The 14338-nt window shown below is 36.8% G+C and overlaps 1 protein-coding gene across 3 annotated transcripts in view; it reads right to left on the bottom strand.

The window, feature by feature from the left end:
• Positions 1-14338, bottom strand: part of LOC102236989 (partitioning defective 3 homolog) — a 257025-nt gene that overhangs the window by 64351 nt on the left and 178336 nt on the right. For all 3 annotated transcript variants that reach the window (XM_023336134.1, XM_023336133.1, XM_023336132.1), the window contains one exon: positions 6784-6912. In XM_023336134.1, coding sequence (XP_023191902.1) covers positions 6784-6912 — 129 coding nt within the window. The remainder of the gene's footprint in view (positions 1-6783; positions 6913-14338) is intronic.

Genomic DNA, 14338 nt, shown 5'->3' on the forward strand with positions numbered 1-14338 from the left:
ATTGTTATTTAGAAATCATGCAATGAAGGCCCTACAACAATTTTACTTAAAATTAGTGCATATATTTATGTTTTTTTATTATTTACTTTGTATGTTCACTTTCATTAGATTTATGCTGATGACATTCATGAATTCCTAAAATTTTGCCAGATTTTTGTTGTTTTGTCCTTTTGCTGAGAAAAATGTTTTTACATCTGAACAATAAATCAAAAATACATTAGATTATCATATAAAAAGCAAGAAAAGGTTTACAAAGATTTAATTAGAAACACACTAAGGATGAAATCCTAACCGCTCATTTTAACATGAAATGTGACTTATGAACTGAGTGCAGAGTTCGTCTTCTTTGATTAAACTGAGTTAATGAAACCAACTGACACAATACATGAGATAATATCCACACTGTCGCCTCACTGATGGTGCAGGTACTTATTTTTAGACGAACTGACTTCTTTCCTACTGCCAGAAACAACCTCGTTACTCCCCGTGTGCTGGAAGTTGGAAGCCAACTAATGCTACCACAGAAATAATGGCAAAGAAACGAGAAGTTGTGACATCCAGCTCAGATTCTGGCCGTGGTCGACCGCGGTTTCTGTGGAACGACTTCCTGGGACATAATGAAGAATCCAGAGAGTTGTCTGCTCTGCTGCTACGTCAGCTAGCAGCAAGGATCCTCTGAGTCTCCAACCTGAGAGACTGGAGGCAGGTTTTTCTCTGCGGACACGGATTCTGGTTCAAAATCAACAAATATTACTAATATAGGCAAGGTAGGTTTACTGGAAAATAACAAAAAAATATGCATTAAGTAAAACTGCATATTGTAGAATAAAAGCAGTATAAATCTAAATCTCTTTCTGCATTTAAAAGAAATTTGAAAATGAATAATCTGATTTTCTTTGTGTATATTTGAAATATGTCTAATAATTTTCTAAGTTGAATTTTATGTGAATAGGGAGTAGATATAGGTTTAAACTTATTTTTGCTCCTTTTCATTCGTGATTTATTAGGTGCTACATGACTTATTCATATTTATTAAGTGAATGAAATAAAAAATACAATTAAATTAACCCTTAAGCTTCAAATAAAAAGAAACCGTATTAAAATGCAAATAGTTACAGACAAAACATCAACGAAAAGACTTAAGAAGGATTAGAAATTAATATAAATAGAATTATTTAACCAAAATTCGTACAAGATGTAACACAGCTGTTAAAAAAGATGACCATTGACGCAGCTTGCCAAGTAATTACTCTATTTTCTATCAAAGGTTTCTAAACTTGAAATTGATATTATTCAGGGTCAAAAGTCTTGGCTAAGGTTTAAAATAGAAACTTATGAGAAAAAAACTAAACAATAAGAAAACAACAAGCAAAGACAATGAAACACTTAAACATTTTACATTTTCTGTGTTACATTTGAAACTGCCGAATGAAAACCCAGTTTGATGCTGCATCTCAGTCGTCACATTAACACGCAGCCGCTGCGTCGTCTGACAGTTAATTCTGCTTTTCTTTTTCAGTTTTCATTAAAGCAGAGAGAAGACATGGAGTCTGTTGTTTACTTTGCCCCCTGTGAATAATAAACTACGGGTTATAGTCTCCACAAGACTTCACCAACAGTCCAGGCGGCTAATGCACCGAACAACACAAACACCTCAGACATCTTTGTGTCTCGCTAATATAAAAAATAGAAAAAGCATTTCTACTCCAGACGTCCTGTTTGTCAATAATTTCCAACGTTTTTTAGTGGCAGAGGGGGACTAACGATTGCAGAGGCCTGCAATTAGAGCCTTGGCAATTATCAGAGCTTTACAGCTAGCAATTATCAAACTGCTCTGCTTTCTTTATAGGTCGCTTTCTAACGACGCTGGGAAACCGAATGGGACATCACCCGCATGGGAAACCCAGCAGGGTCGTATTGGAAACGACTCACAGAAGAATTGAGACGTTTAAAATGTAGAAAAATTATTTTAAGATGACATTTAAGGCCGTTTCTAGGGCAGTGTTTCCCAAACTGTGGTCCGTGTTTACATGCCAGGTACTGCATGCCGTGACGCGAGCACAAAGTACGACAGGTAAAGTTAGCTTACCAAAAGACTGTTTAAAAATAATAATGGATAGTGGCTTAAAACCGGATTGCTCAAAAGAAAATCTGAAGAGACGGGTGGAAAGTTTCCCAGGGTGAGTTGCAGAAACGTTGTTTTTCAACACGTTTATGATACATAGAATGCAGATCTAGGTCTGTGACTGGGCAGGGAGCAATAGGGGTTGAGCAGCGCTGCGCCCCACACTGACTAGCTGCATCTAAACACCTAAAATAAAATTATTAACAGTCAGAGTTTAGAAAAGCTTTTTTGGTCACATGTAAAGGAATCAGTTTAAATGTAAAGGCAGTGATTGTAGCACAAAATGTATTTTTAGTTGTATGGCAGGCCTTTTTGCTGCATGGATCCAGTGGAGAGAAACCATGCCTTAGAAAATGTTTCACAAACAGAAACAAAATTAATAACTTTGCAAGAAATTTTTTATTGTTTGATCAGCACAACTAAAAAAATCAGATAAATTCTATAGCAAGAAAACCCAAAATTGAGACAGTTTTCAGCAAAATGCAGCAGAACTAATCAAATTTAAATAAAAAATGTCAAAACTTGCATAGAAACATAAAGATAGAGCATAGGAATGTGCTTTTAAACTAAAATTTTCCTGAACCCCCCAGGAGATGCTCTGGAACGGCATGTCAGATTTGTTCTCGCGATGCGTTGAGTCAGCGATTATCCGACAGCCCAGAGGGATCCATGTTTAAACCCAAAGGGAGATCCGTGTTTTCCTCCAGGGGCAGCAGCAGCACTCTGAGCAGCTACTGGGTGTATACAAGGCCAGATAAGATAAGGCCAGACACAGGAATCTCACCAGAGCCGGGCTTTTTCCACGATCTGTCGACACGATTGGCTTCTCGTCAAGCAACCAGAGTGAAAGAACCTTTCAAAAGCCTCTTTTCATAACTCAGTTAGTCTCAGTTTAGATCAGGAAAAGTTAATAAAATCCAGAAATATATATTTTCCCTCCATGAAGAAAGTCTAAAATCGATCAGATAATTGTTTCTGCAAATGAAATTGCTTAAAAAGCAAAAAAAAATATGTCAGTTACAAAAGGAACTTTGTAACTGACAGGAAGGCGGTTGCTGTGGAGTTGCTATGGCAACAACAAACAAGCCACAAACTTAGACCTAGCTTTCCTAGCCAATCCAACTTATAAACAATATAAATGCATTAAAACTATTACTCGAATGTTATTTTTAGATAAATATCAGTGATATTTACTGTAGTACTTACTGCCGATTAGCAATATTAGCCTGGCTAATGTAGCGTTTAGCTGCTAGCTAACGTAGCCTACGTGTTTGTTACTACATGTACTTACTCTGCCAGTCACTAAAACCTTGTTATTCACAGGAAGAGTTTGTACGCCCTGACCTCCTAAGAAAAATGTGTTTCCTTCGATCAGCATAATTCAAGGTGATACGTCAGGCAGATTCTATATTTGGAAAACATAAGACCGGCTTGAAGCAGACAGTTTTCGGCAAGATACTGCAGAACTAAACAAATTTACATTGAAAAATGTCAAAACTTTCACACAAATATAAAGATAAAACCCTAAATGGCCTACTTTGACAATTTATCAGCAAGAAAACTAGTTGATTTGGGGTTTGGTTACACTTTAAAAGTCAAAAAACAAGTTCACAGGCAGACATTTGCCCACCTACTTTCAACTACGATAATCTCTTAATATTTGTTTCATCTTCTTCTCATTTTTCTCCCTCCTGCAATACTGCTAATGAAACAAAACTTCCTTTTTTTTATTGTGGAGACTCAAAATCTTTACCCGCTTGTCGATCCTGAAAGATTTTACGGCAGTACAGCTAAAAAAAGTTCATAAATACCATTAAGCGATGAGTGAAATGGGACAGGAAGGAAAACCAAGCTTCAAACGTTTCATTTTTAAAAGCCAAACTCAGTGAGTGACGATTTGAAGCACAAATAACAATAAAGCAAGAAAATAAGAGTTGGTGGCAGGGCTACCAGAGAGGTAGGAGACGGTGAATGAAAGAGGGTAAGAATGACAGGATGGGACATTATGGCTGAAGAAATGTATTCGATGAGTGACCTTTCTACCACATCAGGACAGAACAATGGCCCATTATGTCCCATTGTATTCACAGAGTTACAAAATGGGCCTTTTAGCCTCTACACTGACAAAAGTGTCAGACCGGAGTCAAAGGCAGGAAGTGAAAGAAAGGAAAAGGTCTGGAGGGATAAGATGGCCGCTAAAGCTTCTCCTGTACTGATAACACACGTTTGGGTTTGTTTTTTTAAAGAGTTGGTTAAAAATCAACATCATGACTGTATTAAAGTGCGAGTAATCGACATAGTATCTGCCAGGAGATTTTTAAACATTTCGAAACTGAAATTTATGGAAATCTGAGCAGCTGTGGAGGTCAGAGGAAGTTCAGCAAGAAAATGACTTCATGTTGGACAAACTGTAACCCCCTGCACACAGGACGGGGTCCTAAAACAAACATGTGGAATATTAGTTTATGTTACTTCACAGGTGGCTAATAAGCTAACTGCTACGTAGTCCAACAGAAATGTTGATGTTGGCCGTTTCTGGGTTTCTTTTGGTTGGGGCATGAAGTGTTTTTTTCAGATCTTTAAGCATTTTTTTTATGCCATCAGGAAGTAACATGGCCGCCCAGCGCTTCATGAATTTAAACTAAGTTTTCCCAAAAAAGTGGTTAATTATTTAATAAGTGAAATAAATCACATATTTTTGTACAGATATTCAGGTTGGTTTGGAAAGCATTTCTCCTTCAGAAATGGAAATATACTTTTTAAATGCTTAGATTCAGGTTACTGTCTAAAAATACTTTTTCCACAGTTCTGTACAATTTTAGGAAACCAGTATAATTAGTGATCCTTTGTAGAGCTTTTGTCATGTTTTTTATTGTAATGTATTATTTGGAAAATGAACTTCTTCAAAATAAAAGCAAGGATAAAACTTTCTTAAAGTTGAAACTGATTTTTATGCATTTTTTAAAAGATTTATCTAAAGAAATGGTCTTTGTAGTCTTGAAATAAGGCAAAACTAACTTACAAGCAACTTTTCAGCAAGGTAGAAGAGCTTAATTTAAGCTAATAATTTCTTAATATTGTTGAAAGAGGTGCCATTTCCACTGGCAGATTATTTCACTTATAACATGGGAAAAATGTTTTATTATAAGTGAAATAATCCAATAATGGAATTAGTACTTTTTTGATCAATAATAAGAAAGTACTGACTCAAAACAAACTCCTTGTAAGTTGGTTTTGTCTCATTTCAACTTGACTAAAATATTGGTACTAAAAACGAAAGAAAAAAATTTGTGATCAAGATTTTGTGTTTTTGCAATGGAAAAAAAATGTGTTGAGTTTGCATTTTTGCAAATATTAAGTGCTTATTGACTAAAAATAAGCTTTTTCTTGCAGAAAAAGTTATTTGTAATTTGGTTTTGTCTTATTTCAATATGTTAGGACTAGAAACTAAACCAAAACTACTTGGTAATATTTTGTGTTTTTGCACTGATTCAGAACAATCCACCAGATAGAGCCACTTTATAGCAGCCATGTACACCAAGTATCACCATTTAATGTTGGATGTTGGGCTTTAAAAAGCAGCTATTTGGTTCAAAGGTCACATATTAAACCAGCTCAAGTATGTGACAGGACTAGGCTTTATTTTTAAAGAAAACCTAATCAATGTGATGCAACTGCAGCTATCATGAAATAAAACAGCACCAGGTCTATCATCTAACTCTTAATTCAAAGAGTATAAAACCAAAACCGTAAGGGCGGATTACCACATGAAAGGCCCTCTGTGAACTTTAAACAACCCAAAACATCTGCTGTGGCATTTGCGTTGAATTAAAACTAAAGACTGCATTGTTGTATTATGCGACTGTCAGCACTGCAGGCATAAAGACAGAATACAAACCAGACTTTTTACAACATGAAATGTTGTATAAACATGGGCTTTAATGACTCCTGCCCTTCAAGGAGTGCATGGGAATTAATTAGCTGACAGAGTCGTAATGGTCTTGGCATTTATAAACTGCTGCCCTCCCCCCTGAAAACAAAACAAAAAAACAAACTGGCACGTCGCCCGGCTGGCATTTCATTTTCAGAGGAGAGGTTTCAGATTTACCATCCAGGATCTGAATAGTGACACTTATTATTATTTACATCTTATTAAAAGTTTGAACAGATGTGATGGAGGAAGTTTGAACCCAATAGGTTTGATGATTATCCCTCACGTTGACCAAATGCATGTGAAAAATAATCTCTCAAAATTGTTCTTGCTAAGCTTTTTAGCATTTAGCAAATATAAATAATTTTGATAATTCTGATCAACTTAAAACTAGAGAAGTTTGGTTTGACTTGACTTCAGACAGAGAGGAAATACTTCTCATTCGTCAAAAACAATTTCTCATAACATTTCTGATACTCTACTGAAAGAGCTAACCTTTTTTCAGATGCATTATTTTCTACAAATGATTAAACATGCACTACAAAAATATGTTGCTGCATTTTAAGCAATAAAATGTTCATTTAGCTTATATTAAGGTGCACTCTATAGTCCGGAAAATACGGTACATACAATTTAGTTCAGGTACATTTGTACCTCCGACAAGAACAAATAAGCAAGTTTGAAGGATTTTCAAGTATTTAACAGTAATAATAAAAGTTTTCTTCACCTCTCTTGCTCCATCCTCATCTTCATCGTTTCCTCATCAGAAACCTGAGTCTCCTCGGTCCTCCACTTGCTCGATCCTTTCCGGTCCATCTTCTCCGCTGGCCGCTCATCTTTTCGGTATTTCCCAAACCTGGAGCACCAAACGTGAGTGTTTAATTTAATTGAAGTGGGTACTTTATTTGCTCAGTAGATTTAATCAAAAGTGGAACTAAAAGAAAATGGATACTAAGAAGTTATGGAGGCATTTTAAAGAATTTAATAAGGAAAACATAGACAGAAATGTTGTATTGTAATGGTAAAATTCGATGCATTTCCATTTATTTGCTCTTTCCATACTTACCCAAACCTGGAAAATACTCAGATCAAATTCCCTGACTTTCCAGACTATTGAGAGAATATTGAGAGATGGGAAAAATACCCCCAAATTATACTCAAGTAAGAGTATCACTACTTCAACACATTTTTATTCAAGTAAAAGTAAAAATTAGTTAGTCAAAGAAATTATTCAAGTAAAAATGTTTTTGGTATACTCAGGTACTGAATACCTGATCAAATTATCAATCATTTATTATTTAGCAATGACATCAAACAGACCAAAATATAAAGTCAAGTGGAAATTTTGGACCAAAATGACAATAATTAATATAACATAAAAATAGCAAAATCAGGCAAAATAATTTTTTTCCAAATCAGTTTCTTTCAATAAAATAATTTATTAAATTGTAACAGAAACAGCAGGTGTGTGTCCGAGTCTGGTGAATTTTTGGTTAAAACATGTTTGTTTTTCATTCAGTGGGTAGAAAATTACTCAAGTCAGAGTAGAAATACTTCATAATAAAATTACTCAAAGTACAGCGCAGTAAAAATACTCCTAAAAGTAAATTTTTCAAAAAAGTTACTCAAGTAAAAGTAATTGAGTAAATGTAACTAGTTACTACCAAACTCTGACCCACAGAGACAGAAACATAAAATCTTCCTGAACTTGCAGCAATCGGACTGAAAGTGCTACTGAATCTCTGCAGAGCGGCGACTTTTCACCGAATCAGTCTCTCAAATGAAGCATTTTAAAAGTTCTTCTCATGAGTTCAGACCCAATTCAGCTCGTTTAAAGTTGTGGAGCGGTCGCAGTAATTATATTCATGGGGAGGGAGCGATGCCTAATGAAATAGGAGCCTTTGCAGAGATATTTCAGCTTGATTGACCCGGTATAAAGCTGCAGCCTGTTGAAGAAATGACTTTGGCACTGAACTCGCTTCCACAATGAACCTGCGTGATTATTCACAGGCAAACCGGTCCGCTGAGAATATCTACGACTTCCAAAGTAGCAGCGGAGATAGAAACCAAACGCCTGCATGTGAGTTAATGAGAGAGAAGGCAGAGGCAGAAAAAGAAGAGATTTTTTTCTTCCCTGAATCAAATAAGAATAAAGCTAAACTAAGGAGAACAAGGATGCCCTTAAGTGAGGGTCCTGTGTTTAAAGACGGAGCCCAAAGTCACAGGATCAAAAGAACAGCAGGCGATGTTGGCCCCCCAACCATAAGAGCGTTTGAGGATTAAAGAGAAAGAACACAGACTACCTGAATTAGTTATAAAGTCAAGAGGAAAATAGGGAGAAATGTTGAGAAAGTCGAAATCCCGTCTGTGAGAAAATCAATGCAGAAGAAAGAAAAATGAAAGCAAAACAAATCGATGACAAAATATGTAAAAAACCAAGAAAACAAATCTGCAGAAAGGGACGCCGTGTTAAAAGTATCAAAGCTGATAAAAGAAGACATACAAAACACAAAGAAACATACAATTACAGAAGAAAAGCATTTTTTAATAAAGAAAAAAAAGTTTAGAAAATGTCTGTATTATTCATCTTTATTTTTACAAACTAATCGATGCCCCTCAGGGATTTCGATTTTTATATACTGGAGCTGGAAAGCTTTCTTTATAATCAAGCCGGGATGGTTAAAAAGCATCATTTTACTGCTGAGGAACACAAACATTTAAAAATAAAATGCTTTCTTTACAGATTTTTCCACTTAAAAAGAAAAATCACTACTTTTTAATATGATTTTTTCTTCTTATTGCAAAAAATAAAATACAAACCAAAAATCTTTTTTTAAAAAAGAATAAAAACAAAAGCTGAATACCGATTTGAGTGTAACAAAGTGACAGTAAATAAGCTGAATCCACTCAAAATCAGCAGAAACGTTTGGTTCCCAAACAGATCCACCAACTGGTTCACAAACTGCTGACTGGATTTCCAGTCACTGTTTTATTCCAACATGTTTCCCCCCATGAGCAAAACCAGAAATCTCTGGGTTTAGATATCTGAGCTGCGATAAAAAAAATTAAAAAAAAAAGCAGCAAGAAGTTGGTGGATAGAAACTTCCTAACTGATCATATCATAACTAAATCATATTTTTGTGAAATTTATGACGTTCATTTTCAGGTTCTATGTTTGTGTAGCTGAAAAAAAAGTTTTTTTCTGTATGTTTTAAATCTGGAACAACCAAATAATCAACCAGTCGTATAAAAACAAAAAGGAAACTAATTGCTCCAGATGGAAAAAAATGATCAAAAATTAAAAAGTCAGAAAGTTAACTTTATATAAACTAGATAGTCTGACCTTTGTAATTAGAAGCAAAGGTTTCTGTAGCAAATATTAACTCCTATTTTGATATTAATTCAATTTAAGGAACTTGTTTTGAGTCACTATTTTCTTAAAAATGGAAAAGTTTTAGTTCCACTGGCAGATTATTTAACTTACAACTAGAACTTTTTCCCCCAAGTTATAAGTGAAATAATCTGTCGGTGGAACTGGTACTTTTTATCAATATCAATTAATTACTGGCTTAAAACAAGCACCAAAGTCTTGCTGAAGTGTTACTTGCTAGTTTTGGCTTATTTCAGGTATTCCAGACCTGTGAAGACGCTGTTGCAGAAATCAATGCAACTAATGATAAATACATGCATGAAATGTTCTTCAGGTGGTAGAAGACTGACTTTCTAACCGTCTTTATGTGGCTCTGAAGGTTCAAATCCATCACACCTGAACGATCAAAGGAGAAAACAAAGGGAAATTTCCCTGCTGCAGGTGGAAACCCAAACAGGCAGGAACCAGAGGGAGAAACTAAGCAAAGCAGGGAGATGGGAGGTGTGAGGAAACCTGATGGAGTGATGTTCCAGCGCCTGATTAATGTGACCGCAGCCGCCTGAAACGCTCAGACTGACAGCCTGAAGTTAGTGCTAAGAGCAGGAGTGATCTATCACAGCTCGACATGGCTGACACGTTCCCTCCCCACACCACTAACTTTCATTAACAGCCCATTAAAAACAGCCTCGTCATACACAAACACACACACTCGCAATGGCATGTAGACTAAGATTTATGACAGCAGTGGAAAACTTTGCAGAGGAGAAAGAATATCAACCACGACACGAGGGAATTTAATGATCTCGTATTCAAAGCACGGTGAGGCCGGCGGCGTCGTTGAGCCCGACGTGATCGATACGGAGTCTGTGACGGTGGTTCTGCGGTTTTAAACGATCACTTTAAAATGTCAGGGGTTCTGATTCAATTCAGCCGAACGCCTGAGTGTCACTAATAATCCCTTCATTAGGAGAAAAAGCAAAGATAAATCTGCAGTGGGAAAGGATTTGTGGCATTACAGAGCTGCAAAGAAAATAAAGTTTTCCTGAGAAAAGCAGTACTTAGTAAGAAAAAAAGGAAAAACAAAACACTTTGATAAGGTTTTGCTCAAAGCAGCAACACAACAAATGGGACAATAAGTTTGGATGCTGGGCTTAAATTTTTGTAGAAAAAGCTGGAAGTGTGACCTGTATTTGCACAGCATGGAGCAGAGAACATCATTTTGAGACACTATAGCTATAAAACACTACATTTTCAAATTAATCTGCCACAAACATAATCTTTTCAGGATGATCAAGGATAAGAAAAGTTGCCTGTGTGGGTCAAGTTGCAGTAAGTATTTCGCGTTCCCACAAATCTTGACAGAAATAACATCTGTGTTCAACCTGGTGTGCATCTTTGCACTGCTGTAGGATTTTCAACCCAGCAGATACCCGAACGAATAAATTGCTTTTTATTAAACACAACCCGAACCGAGCCTTTGGTCCTGATCGCTGATTGGGCCAGGACAACGCTCAGTCCACTGGGAAATGTCCCAGTGCTCCCGATGGCCGCTCTGCCCCTAAATAACTTTACATCCTCAGTGTTTTCAGCAAAATGCTAGAGATCCTATTTCAGTCTGTTGTTGAAAGTGTAATCTCTGTCAGGGGGAAAAGCATCAGAACTACGGCTTGACAAAAAATCCAATTTGTCAAAAAAAAACAAAAAAACAAAACGGAATTGAGCATTTGGGTCTGCAGTGCAAACGATGCCTTAGAAAGCTAATGAAGTTTGGTTCTGTTTTAGAACCTCAAGATATTATTGTGAAAAGAAGGATGTTTCATTATATTAAGAAATTACTGGACCCTACAACCAGAAACTAAAAGAAACTTGCATAATGAGAGGACATGATGATGGACAGCGCAGAGACCCGCCTCCTGGCTCTGATTGGTTGTTTTTGGATGATACATTTATTCAGACAGCAACAATAGCTCTGAAGAAATGAGACAGGAGATCAATCTGTTCACAGATTATCTGTTTCATAGCATAATGACACTTTTAACAAATGTATAAAAAAATATTTTTTTTCTAAAAGTTACAAAGCAGTGGCTAAAGAAATAAAAAGAAATTTGTTAAATTTATGTTCCCAATTTTCTCCATGTTGGTCTAAAAATCAATATTCTAGCAACTCAATATGCAGCTCAACAAAAAAAAACAACAACAGTTTACAGATACAAATTTTGACAATCTGTAATAGTTAATTCATTTAGATTCTGTAGCGTCAGCAGAACCCAAAGCTAAATCCCTTCCCAGTCAGAACCTGCTGCTCTTTAAACGCGTTCCTCGTGTGGCATCTCCTCCTTTGGCTGCACGCCACGTCTTATTTTGTAGACACAGCTGGTGCAACATGCAACAGATTACAATGAACACAAGATCAACTGCAGCTAAGACTGCGAAGATCAGAGCATGATGCATCAGAGTCCCTTCACCCAGAACAAATCTGAGCGGGAAAACCCGTCAGCTGACAGCAAACGGCAACACAAACAAGCTGCGCGTGCGTGAAGATTGTAACTGTGCAGTTTCAGGCTCGTTCGCTTGTTTAAGACGCACACAAACATGGAGCACGCCATAAATTTAGTGCAGACCTCGGATTTCTGGGCAACAAGCGTCCCAGCAGATGCCAAGCCGACAGACCGGGTGCAGCTTCTGAGTCCAAGAGACGATCAGAGAGAAAGTTGGCAGGCGGCGCTGCTGGCAGGCGTTGATGGTAATGATGCTTTGATTGGGACTGAGAGCGAGGCCTCAGAGACATGAGAGGGTCAGGCTGATCACGCAGCGCCTGACGTGTCCTCAAACACGCCGCCGCCTCACATCAAAGGCCGGTTCCCCACCCCGCGCCCGCCCGGCTCCTGCACCGAAACCGAAAGATCTCCCGGGATCACCCAGCTCTGCAGAGCGACACTTTCTGAAAAACACACTGACTTTGTTGCTTTCCAAACCTCTGTGGTTTGGGACGGCGCTCACATCAGCACACCGTTTCACCGCGACAAGCCGACACAGACGCAGAATCTGATGCGTACTTTCCCCCCCTTTTTTCTGCTAAATGCTCATTTTAGTTCTGTCTGCTAAACCACACGTCACCCATGATGCTTGTTTGAAAATTTCTCTTTGAAACACACCAAGTATTTGCCTTAAAGTGGCAGTAATATTTAAAATAGACTTTTTTCAAAGCAACACTCCACACACCTGGAGTGTTGCTTTGATTCTTTCATGCATGTTTGAGAAATCCTTTAATCTCCATGGCAACCATTAAGCTGTGCAAAACACGTGGACGGACCTAGCCTCGCCTTCAACAACAAAGCTCCTTCAGACTAGCCAGCAGCAATTAGCAAACACCTGGTGGAACTGCTGAACTCGTTATAGAAGCTGCTTCTCAGTGCAACAGTGGTAAAAATGTTGTTAAAGGGTTAAAAAAGGAGTCATATCGTGACTTCCTGAAGGTGGAGATTCAGAAAGAGCAAGACCTTTTAAAGAGACAGAGGCCCAATTTCAAGGCACCAAGTCAAGTCTAATGTGATATGTATAGCCTTTTTATAGTAACAGAAGGTACTTGATTGTACCATAAAAAACATTGAGTGTGAAAATCTGTTTTGAACATTTTTTCAGGTTAAATTTTTTTTTCCAGTTTAAGATCTTTTTTCAGTCTCAAACTTTCTTCAGTTTCAAATATTTTTCATCTACTTCCAAAATGTTTTTCCAGTTTAAAATTTCTTTGTTTTTGTTTCAATTTTTAAACAAACTTTATGTCCCCAATTTAGCTTCATAGAATGATTAACAACAAAGTTATAGAAAAAGACTTTCAGACGTTTCAGAGATAAATCAGCCTTTTGTTTCAGGTTTGACGTAAAGTTGCTGGACGGTGGAAGTCAGACTGACAGACAATGAAGAGAAACTGAATAAATATTATGAAACGTCCTATAGGCTAAAACAGAACAGCTGGATGCCAATAACTTGGTTAGTTGTGTTATTACATCTGTAATTCTGCTGCACAACTCTGTGCTGCATAATGATGATTTAATTGAATCCAGACTCTCCACAGATGGATTAAACATATCTCACATCAGCCGGCGCTGCCAGTAAACCTGGATAAGGATCAAACAGACGCACTAATTGACTCTTAATGGGGCCAGAAATGAGACCATGTTTTAACAATGCACATCACTCCTGTGGTGCAAGACTTCAGTCTGAAAGGAAAGATATTAACTTTCAGTTCTGTTACAATAAGCCTAATTCATTTTCTGTAAGACACCACAGAAGAAGAAGAGGTTCTGCAAGAACTCCTTAACTAGAGGTGCAAGAAGAAAATTAAGTCTTCTTGTTCCTGCAGTTCCAGGTGAAAATTAATTTATTTGTTCTTGTGGAGAATATTCTATATATACTGTATATAAAAAACAAAACAACCTCTAAATTTCTCGAAATGTTTCCAAATAGGTGCTGAAGTCATCTTGCCAACACGGCCAACGTCAAATCGTTGGCCGTGTTTTCAGACACCTTCAGTCCATTTTCTGAGGGTTTTTAATTAAGTGTTTGTTTAACTATGACCCACAAATCATTCAGATACTCAAGAAAAAAACCTGGTGTAGTGTCGTCCAATAGCACACAACCTCCAAAAACTTCTAATCAGATCTTCAACTAATTTTTTTTTGCCAAAATACAGAATTTGTTCCCATTAAAAAATCTCAATACTTGATTTCTTGCAAAACAAAATTAAGGACTTGGCGAATGTTAAATTATGTGTAATATACCTTTGCAATTCTGATATGACTTTATAGTTATTTTTAAGCTTCAAATTAAAAGTTTAAAAAAATATTAAACTAAACAATTTTTGCTTGATTAAAATATTGTCTATTTACTATAGCAGTGAATAAATAAAAAC

This window comes from Xiphophorus maculatus, chromosome 6, assembly GCF_002775205.1.
Source record: "Xiphophorus maculatus strain JP 163 A chromosome 6, X_maculatus-5.0-male, whole genome shotgun sequence".
Classification (NCBI taxonomy): Eukaryota; Metazoa; Chordata; class Actinopteri; order Cyprinodontiformes; family Poeciliidae; genus Xiphophorus; species Xiphophorus maculatus.